This window comes from Stomoxys calcitrans, chromosome 2, assembly GCF_963082655.1.
Source record: "Stomoxys calcitrans chromosome 2, idStoCalc2.1, whole genome shotgun sequence".
Classification (NCBI taxonomy): domain Eukaryota; kingdom Metazoa; phylum Arthropoda; class Insecta; order Diptera; family Muscidae; genus Stomoxys; species Stomoxys calcitrans.
The window spans coordinates 71,879,578-71,889,632 of record NC_081553.1 but is presented as its reverse complement, the minus strand read 5'-3'; the positions used below and the strand labels follow the sequence as shown (position 1 = coordinate 71,889,632).

At 35.1% G+C, this 10,055-nt stretch overlaps 2 protein-coding genes across 3 annotated transcripts; both read right to left on the bottom strand.

The window, feature by feature from the left end:
- Positions 1-3,969: 3,969 nt before the first annotated feature.
- LOC106094421 (uncharacterized) lies at positions 3,970-5,117 on the bottom strand. 2 transcript variants are annotated; one of them, XM_013261634.2, is made up of 3 exons: positions 4,901-5,117; positions 4,673-4,788; positions 3,970-4,433 (listed from the first exon to the last, which is right to left on the bottom strand). In XM_013261634.2, the coding sequence occupies exons 1-3, from the start codon at positions 5,028-5,030 to the stop codon at positions 4,353-4,355; spliced, it is 327 nt and encodes a 108-aa protein (XP_013117088.2). In that variant the 5' UTR covers positions 5,031-5,117; the 3' UTR covers positions 3,970-4,352. The 2 variants fall into 2 exon arrangements, with proteins under 2 accessions (XP_013117088.2, XP_013117087.2); XM_013261633.2 differs by having other exon boundaries at positions 4,673-4,803; positions 4,901-5,116.
- Positions 5,118-5,238: 121 nt separating this feature from the next.
- LOC106094420 (WD40 repeat-containing protein SMU1) lies at positions 5,239-9,455 on the bottom strand. The gene is made up of 4 exons (XM_013261632.2): positions 9,356-9,455; positions 8,971-9,296; positions 5,650-6,728; positions 5,239-5,593 (listed from the first exon to the last, which is right to left on the bottom strand). The coding sequence occupies exons 1-4, from the start codon at positions 9,379-9,381 to the stop codon at positions 5,495-5,497; spliced, it is 1,530 nt and encodes a 509-aa protein (XP_013117086.1). The 5' UTR covers positions 9,382-9,455; the 3' UTR covers positions 5,239-5,494.
- Between the last annotated feature and the right edge of the window lie 600 nt (positions 9,456-10,055).

Genomic DNA, 10,055 nt, shown 5'->3' with positions numbered 1-10,055 from the left:
AAAAAATCGATTTTTGCGAATTTTTCCAAAGAAAACTGTGAAGTATTGCTTCAACCGGCAACATAATGGGAAGAATATTTCCTCTCTAACCTTTCAAGCTTTCCGTTTATTAGAAATTCGAAACTACAAATGATTTCGAGAATTTTCGAACTCGGTATGTCACTAAAAAAATATTATTTTGACTATTATTGATTGCAATCAATCGCATTTTTTCGCCATAAACTTCAGTACTGTATACTCAACTCAAAAATTTTTGGGGCATCGAAAATTGAGAATTTTCATAAGGCTAACCCCTTTCCAAAAAAATGCAAAAAAAAATAAAAATTAAAATTTTAAGACATGCTATTTGTTTAATGATTCTTCTTCGAAATTCAAGTCACGGAATGCTTTTGGATTTTCGAAATTCGAAAAAATGAAGGAGTTACAGCGTTTTCGAAACTACATATGATTTCGAGAATTTTCGAACTCGGTATGTCACTAAAAAAATATTATTTTGACTATTATTAAATTTGTAAGCTTGTTTTTTGAGGAAAACACTCGGGGATTGCAATCAATCGCATTTTTTCGCCATAAACTTCACTACTGTATACTCAACTCAAAAATTTTTGGGGCATCCAAAATTGAGAATTTTCATAAGGCTAACCCCTTTCCAAAAAAAATGCAAAAAAAAATAAAAGTAAAAATTTTAAGAAATGCTATTTGTTTAATGATTCTTCTTCGAAATTCAAGTTACGAAATGCTTTTGGATTTTCGAAATTCGAAAAAATGAAGGAGTTACAGCGTTTTCGACCTTGAAAATACCTTGAATACTTACGCCCAAAAAAAATCGATTTTTGCGAATTTTTCCAAAGAAAACTGTGAAGTATTGCTTCAACCGGCAACATAATGGGAAGAATATTTCCTCTCTAACCTTTCAAGCTTTCCGTTTATTAGAAATTCGAAACTACAAATGATTTCGAGAATTTTCGAACTCGGTATGTCACTAAAAAAATATTATTTTGACTATTATTAAATTTGTAAGCTTGTTTTTTGAGTAAAACACTCGGGGATTGCAATCAATCGCATTTTTTCGCCATAAACTTCACTACTGTATACTCAACTCAAAAATTTTTGGGGCATCCAAAATTGGGAATTTTCATAAGGCTTACCCCTTTCCAAAAAAAATGCAAAAAAAAATAAAAATGAAAATTTTAAGAAATGCTATTTGTTTAATGATTCTTCTTCGAAATTCAAGTCACGAAATGCTTTTGGATTTTCGAAATTCGAAAAAATGAAGGAGTTACAGCGTTTTCGACCTTGAAAATACCTTGAATACTTACGCCCAAAAAAAATCCATTTTTGCGAATTTTTCCAAAGAAAACTGTGAAGTATTGCTTCAACCGGCAACATAATGGGAAGAATATTTCCTCTCTAATCTTGCAAGCTTTCGGTTTATTAGAAATTCGAAACTACAAATGATTTCGAGAATTTTCGAACTCGGTATGTCACAAAAAAATATTATTTTGACTATTATTAAATTTGTAAGCTTGTTTTTTGAGGAAAACACTCGGGGATTGCAATCAATCGCATTTTTTCGCCATAAACTTCACTACTGTATACTCAACTCAAAAATTTTTGGGGCATCCAAAATTGAGAATTTTCATAAAAATGCAAAAAAAATAAAAGTGAAAATTTTAAGAAATGCTATTTGTTTAATGATTCTTCTTCGAAATTCAAGTCACGAAATGCTTTTGGATTTTCGAAATTCGAAAAAATGAAGGAGTTACAGCGTTTTCGACCTTGAAAATACCTTGAATATTTACGCCCAAAAAAATCGATTTTTGCGAATTTTTCCAAAGAAAACTGTGAAGTATTGCTTCAACCGGCAACATAATGGGAAGAATATTTCCTCTCTAACCTTTCAAGCTTTCCGTTTATTAGAAATTCGAAACTACAAATGATTTCGAGAATTTTCGAACTCGGTCACTAAAAAAATATTATTTTGACTATTATTAAATTTGTAAGCTTGTTTTTTGAGGAAAACACTCGGGGATTGCAATCAATCGCATTTTTTCGCCATAAACTTCACTACTGTATACTCAACTCAAAAATTTTTGGGGCATCCAAAATTGAGAATTTTCATAAGGCTTACCCCTTTCCAAAAAAATGCAAAAAAAATAAAAGTGAAAATTTTAAGAAATGCTATTTGTTTAATGATTCTTCTTCGAAATTCAAGTCACGAAATGCTTTTTCGAAAAAATTAAGGAGTTACAGCGTTTTCGACCTTGAAAATACCTTGAATATTTACGACCAAAAAAATCGATTTTTGCGAATTTTTCCAAAGAAAACTGTGAAGTATTGATTAATCCGGTAAGAAAATGAGAAGAATTTTTCCTCCCTAATCTTGCAATCAAACGGTGTTATTATTTTTGCGAATTTTTCCAAAGAAAACTGTGAAGTATTTATTAAACCGGTAACATAATGAGAAGAATTTTTCCTCCCTAATCTTGCAATGCTTTCGGTTTATAAGAAATTCAAAAATATTTTCAATCTCGGTGTGTCACTAAACAATGGTATTTTGCATATTTTTCGAAAATTACAAAAGCTTGTTTCGCAAGGTAACACCAATATAGAAGGATCTTTGCTTCTCCAATCCAACGGTGTTATTACAATTTTGAAGTTCCAAAATCTATGGAAGCTACAGCAATTTCAAATTCACATGGATAGATTTTTTAGCATTTTTGCATATCAATTATGCGATTTTGAGCTTGTTTTTTGAGGAAATCAATCAGGGATTGTAATAAACCGCATTTTTCACAAAAAACTTCACTACTGTATACTCAACTCAAAAATTTTTTGGGCTTCAAAAATTGAACATTTTCATAAGGCTAACCCCTTCCAAAAAAGAGCAAAAAAAATAAAAATTTAAATTTAAAGAAATGCTGTTTGATTTATGATTCTTCTTCGAATTTCAAACCGCGAAATGCTTTTGGATTTTCGAAAGATCTTTACATCTCCATTCCATAACCTCTTTTCAAAATAATGCATAAAAAAAATAAAAGTGAATATTTGAAGAAATGCTGTTTGTTTTGTGATTCATCTTCGAATTTCAAATCACGAAATGCTTTTGGATTTTCGAAATTTAAATATTAAGGAGTTACATCGTTTTCGACCTTGAAGAATATTTCAATACTGAATATTCACTCCCAAACCAACCAGTTATTCGATATTTTTCCAAAGAAGTATTGCATCAACCGGCAACATAATGGGAATAAGAATATATAAAGAATATTTGCTCCCTAGTTTTGCATTGCTTTCGGTTTATTGGAAATTCGAAAATACGTTGGATTTCGAGCATTTTCGAACCCGGTATGCCACTAAAATAAAGTATTTTGCATATTTTCCGAAACTTGCAAAAGATTGTTTTGCAAGGTAACACCAGTAATGAATAATCTTAACTTCTCCAATCCAACGGTGTTATTTTAATTTTGAAGTGCGAAAATTTATGGAAGCCACAGCAATTTCAAACTCGCATTGATTCATTTTATAGAATTTTTGGATATCAATTATGCGATTTTTAACTTGTTTATTTAAGGAATCACTCAGGGATTGCGATAAACCTCGTTTTTTCGCCGTAACCTTCATTACTGTATACTCAACTCAAAAATATTTGGTGGATCAAAAATTGGAAATTTTTATAAGGTTAACCCCTTTCCAAAAAAAATGCATAAGAAAATAAAAGTGAAAATTTGAAGAAATGCTGTTTGCTTTATGATTCCTCTTGGAATTTCAAATCACAAACTGCTTTTGAATTTTTGAAATTCGAGAAAATTAAGGGGCAAAAGCGTCGTCGACCTTGAATATTTAGGCCCAAAAAATCAATATTTAAAAAGCAACCTGTGAAATATTGATTAAACCAGCACCATAATTGGACGAATATTTGCTCCCTAATCTTGCAAGGCTTTCGATTTATAAGAAATTCGAAAAGAATTTCGTACATTTACGAACTCGGTATCTCACTAAAAAAATTTTATTTTGACTATTTTTAGAAAGTTACAAAAGATTGTTTCGCAAATGACCTCAATATGGAAAGATCTTTACTCCTCCAATCCAACGGTGTTATTACAATTTTGTATTGTAGGTATTTCTAAAACATCGCTTATATGTGTTTGTGTATTGTCTCCCTAACCTAAGGACACTTTTGTTTTGTTGAAAAGCCTACAAAAAACAACTAGCTTGACATTTCTCTTTATAGATTCATTTATCTCATGCAAAACGACAAATGCTAACAAAATATCTACTTCTCTACTACTTAGAATATTTTTGTTTAAATAAAAGATTATAAAAACATCCAGTCAGTGATTATAGAGATACTATTCCTTCTTTACATTCATGCGGAATTTTTCAGCAAGTTTGTGAAATGCATCTTGATCGCCCTCCATCTTAAGGTTGTTCTGTAATGGAAAATAGAAAAAAAACTTTATATTTATATGTATAGACCACTCAGGGAAATAAAGACTGGAGATAAACAAAAAAAAAAAAAACAAAATTTATCATAACAATATTTCAAATATCCATCCATTAACATTTCGAAAGCATTATTGGTTTCTTAGAATGTAATTAAAAATAATTGTTTGAATTCTTTTCTTATTTCCAAACTCTATTCTATACCATTTAATATTAATTCACTTACATTGGCAACCAACTCTTCAAATGTGGTCAGTTTCGAACCAACCAAATAAAAATTCTCATCGCTGACAGTTATATCTGCTTCGGCATCGGCACAAGTGCCCTCATAGATATTCAATTCTTTAAAATCAAAAACTAATAAACATCAATTAATGAACACACATAATACAATCCTAATGACTTAAAAAAAGAAAAAAACATTTGAATATTCAAAAATTTAATTCAAACATACCCATGCTCTTGATTAGATTACCATCGGAATCGGTAAAATGAAATTGAAATATATTCATTACTGTGCGATTAGAAGGATCAGACTCCTGAAGTTTAGTGCGCAGCTTCTCAATAATTTCGTCACTCTTCATATTGTTGCTGTGCAAGATTCGCCCAAGAAAGAATTGATGTTTTTACCTCGGACGTAGATGATAGACTAAAGATTTATTTGTCCAAACAATCAAACGTGGATTATATGATTATTTACGTCTGCCATCAATTAAAGCCGATTTGTACTTGATTGTTGTAGTTCTTTTTTTCTTTTTATTTCGATTTACTTACACAAGGCCTATCGCCGTGTGTGTATACTTGTCTCTGCATACATTTATTTTTAGCTTTGTAAAGTTTATTTTGCATAATTTTTAATTGAACCCCATTTTTACAAGATGATTGGATGTGCAACGACCAAAGACGCAACGCACACTCATACATATGTATGTATATCTAAAAATGTTATGGGTTCCATTGTAGCAAATATTCGATAGTTTGCATAAAAAACTATCCCTAATTATAGAAAAAAGAAGTAAAAACTACATTACATGTGCTAGTAATTGCTTTAAGGTTTCCATAATTTTAATAGTCCGTCTTCACTGTATGTTGCTAATAAATTTTGATGTGGGTGGTGAGTCAAACCAATGACATCCTTTTCATGCACCTGAAATGATTGCGTATTCAAATACCACAAAAATGTAGCTTCATCACCATACTTACATTTAAGGTTCTCTCCAGCTTTCCCGAGGATACTGAGAAACAATACAACACCTGATCTTCACCAGCACAATATATAAATTCTCCTCGAGGTGATAAATTAGCAGCTATAAATGCACCACCCTCTCTCTTACCCGAACTGAAGGATCTTACGATTTGTCCAGCCATATTCATAATGACAACTGTATTGGATCGATTGCAAACTATAAAGTGCTCGGGATTTTTTGGTAATATCAACACAGTATTTACTGCCAACTCATTGCCCAAAGGTTTGTAGGTAGACAAACATTCTGTTGTTTTCAATGACCACACCTTGACTGTTCCATCCGAGGAAGCACTTAAAATACTATGGCCATCTGGGGTAAATGTTACCTCATTCACAAATGATGTATGTCCCTTGAATTCCTTCAGCATTTTGCCGGACTTTAAACCATGCAAGCGAATTGTGTGATCAAAGGAAGCGCTCAAAACCTGGCTGTTATCTCTGGCAAATTGCAAGCATGTTATGCCTTTCGAATGGGCTTTTTCAAATTTCCTTAAACATTGGCCCGTCATTATTCGCCACACCTTAATTTGGCCATCTTGAGAACCAGATGCCACCATTTCAGAATCTCGAGAAAACGACAGTGCCAATACGGCTTGTTCCATCATCATAAACTGATCTTGGGCTTGATACTTTAAATCTTTTCTTATTTTTCCCGTGGTGAAATTCCATACCTCTAGAAAACCATCAACACTCCCAGTAATCAAATACTGACCGTCAGGGGAGAATTGTGCACACTCCACATGAGATTTTTGTCCGAATTTAATTTGTCTAAACATTTGCGTGGGATACATTTCCTCTTCTTGATCTTTCATGGCAGCTTTACCGCGGAACAAATCAATTGTTGTACCTGGTGGCAATAAGCCCTGATGTTGCTGCCATTTTAAAGCTTGGCCCAAGAGAGCCAATAAACGGGAAGATGGTACCACATGGACTTCTCCACTCAACTCTTGAGATATAATACTACGCCGTTTTTCCTTACTGCTGTTTTCGGGATAAGCTTCTCGGGGATCAAAGTAGGCTCTCTGCAACATATTTTCTAAGAAATTTATGAAATTGAAAATCGATTAAAACTCAATGTAGGATACTATATTTATTTGTAGGATATTTGCTATATACATAAATCCAAAATTATTCTAATAGTTCTAAAACGCCAGGTGTGTGGCCAAAAGTTTGAGAGGCTTGGTAGCATTCTATAAAAATATACTAAACAAGCACGTAATCAAGTTCTGAAATGCTACTGACTGCGACCCAATTTGTTAGATGCTCAGCCATGTAGCCGGAGGGTCGACTCACGTTCTTATGAGCTTAGACTTTACCGAAGGATCGATATATCAACTGGCTTAACATAAATCCCAGAAAGGCTAAGGTGGTAATTTTCACCGGCAATCGAAAGCTGTGTGTTTTCTAGGGATGTATCACGTATGGAATAGAGTTGCCGCTGTCTTTGGAGGCCTAGTACCTAAGCGTAATTCTTGACCAAAACTAAGGTGAAAAAGGAATGTCGAGGAAAGGATCGAAAGCGAATGAAAGCGGCAAACTACTGTTGCAATTCAATAGGAAGTAATTAAGGGCTTAGGTCGGATGTTTTAGGTGGTGGTTCGGCCGATTCTTCGGGCTGTAGGCAAATCTGTCCTCTGGAAGATAAGAAGCCACAGGGTAGCTTCTCATCTCTCCTGGACCAAGGAGTGCCCGAATGCAGTGAGTAAAAGGTTCCATGAGTAAAAGGTTCTCTCGAGTAAGCTTGGCTCCACACTTTTTATGCAAAAAGCCCAAAAATTTGGCCTTGGTATTTAGAAGTAGAAAACGAAATCACCCTAAACGGACGTATTAACCATCTGGACAGTATAGTGTCCCGGCACGAGATAGCTCTAAGCACCACATGGCCTAGAACATTGAGGTCCGATCTGTGTAGTGTTCATTGCTGTCACGCGAAGCTTAGCTGCGGGCGCGTACACAGGTTGCGGTTAATGGAATGATCCATACGGAATAACTGCAACGGCAGTCGCGGACTATCAGAGGTATCGAGCGGAGTGTCACTGAGAGGCCGAGTGGCACCGGCTCTTGCACAAATACTTAGTGCCTATGATGCTCGATATGACTAGGCGAGTAATTGGCGCCTTTAAATAACCAATGGCCACCTTGTTTCTGCGGCGATCAGTCCTTTGAACCGGAACAAGCTTGCTCACACAGGAGCTTGACGAGGATCGCCACCTTTAACAACAACAACAACAATGAAGTGTCGGAGGAGCCGAAAGACACCGTAGCGCGGTGGTTAGCATGCCCGCCTATGACGCTAAACGCCAGGGTTCGAATTCTGGCGTAATTCAATTTCAGAGGTGGTTATCCCTTCCTAACGCTGGCGAAATTTATTAGGAACTATGCCATTTGAAAGAAGTTTTAACATGGCTACCATCATGTTAAAACTTATCCCCAAAGAGGTGTCGCAATACGACACGCAATTCGGACTCGGCTATAAAAAAAGAGGCCCCTTATCATTGATATGTGAGAAGTCTGGCCCTGTTCCTCAAAGGAATATTCATGGGCAAATTTGCATTTTCGTCGTAGGGGCACCACAAATCAATCCTCTTACGTCTAATGACCTTAGCCCAGAGACGTCAGTTTGGATCTTCCTTTTGTACAGCGAGAGTTTACAGTTTACAAAAGTGAACCCCACAATAAAGCAACATATAACGCAACTTTGAACAGCTTTCATGAGAAAGCCGTTGCTGATACTTGACGACAACGCGCTGAAAATGTGACCAGGAACGATCTTACACCTTCCAATACGTGGGTATTCTCTAGCGACATGTAGGCTTGGTCTTCGGGATCAGGCCCGAAGGGTAACGAATGACAGATAGTCCGAAAGGTTGTAAACACTCCAACATTATGTGGCCTAACTTGGACGAGAAGAGTTCACCGCTCTGCCATCGCTGGCTTGAAACGAGGTCTCAGTCGTTGTGCCCGCCATGACAAGTCACTGTGTTATTGATGGATTGATGCTGATGGACTAAACGTTGCAAGTAACGATTTCTCCAGAAGCTGTGAAGACGTAGAGAAAGAAGTGACTACAAAACATCTGCTTTATATCACGCGCGGACGGTCAGAAGGACTTCCTCATTTGGTTCTCTAATTTCTGTGAGATCTTGTCTGATATAGCGGATGGGAACATTTGGACTTTTTATAACGATCTGAATGATTCAACGCTAGAAACTAGAAAGCCTTTTCCTTTGGTATCACAATGGACGAAAACGTCTAAGTGAGTCTGATGGCAAACTTACCCAAATGTATGTATCTTTCTGGCTCATGTTGTTTCAGCATAATCATTGGATCCGTTTGTCTCAACAGTGAACGAGCAGCACCCAATTCCCTCAGCTCGATTAGCTCCAAAACAATTTGTTCATACAAATTAAGTAATTTTTTGTCTGGCAGCTTTAAACTTTGTGTAACCTTTAACACCGTATCCCAATGGCCATTTGTTATATCCTGGACAAAGCCATCAACACTGTCGACAGTGTTCAGGGAAACGCCGGTCTCCTCTTGCAGAGTCTGTAGGGTTTTGTATAAATTTGACTCCTTTAGATATTGTTGTATCAAACGGATAACACTGAAAGAAATGTGATACCAATGAAACAAAGTAATATTTTAATTAAGTGTGGTACTTACTCTGCAGATTCAATTTCAATAGACATAGTGATAGGCTTTATAAACTCGTGAACTTCTGGAAATTTTTAATTTATTTTTATTTATTTTTTGTTTTGGTTCGACTAATCGATTAATCGACTTTTTTGTGGAAAAAAGTCGAAGTCGACTTTTTAAGGATAAAAAAAAAACGATTACTCGATTTTCGGAATAGTCGACTCTTTGTACAAATATAAGGCAAAGTCTTAAGCCCAGCTGATCATATTTTTCAATTTCAGAATTATATCCAAATTCTACTAGAAGGTTAAATGTTTTGTTTGGATTTTTAAAGGTTTTTTACATTTTGTTTCTTTTTCACATTTTTATCGTTTGAATTTATAAATAACACGTTTATAATCATAACTCTTTTGATCTTGTGGCCGCTACGCATGATAATGCATATATCGTTGATTTCGTTGTTGTTGGGCTTATGACTTTACCTTCTAATTGTACCAAGAGTCGACTGTTACATAGTTTTTACGAATGTTGGAATTTCCGACCAAATTTTGAAACTTAGAATACTCGACTATGGCTATATAAATATCGTCCCATCTGAATTATATTTAGGTCAGATGTCTGTTAGCTTAAAATAACCCACTGTTTCAAATTTCAGAGAAATCGGGTAAAAAATAAAACATTTATGGGTATTAGACCCTTTATCGGCAGCTCGGTCCATATAGCAGCT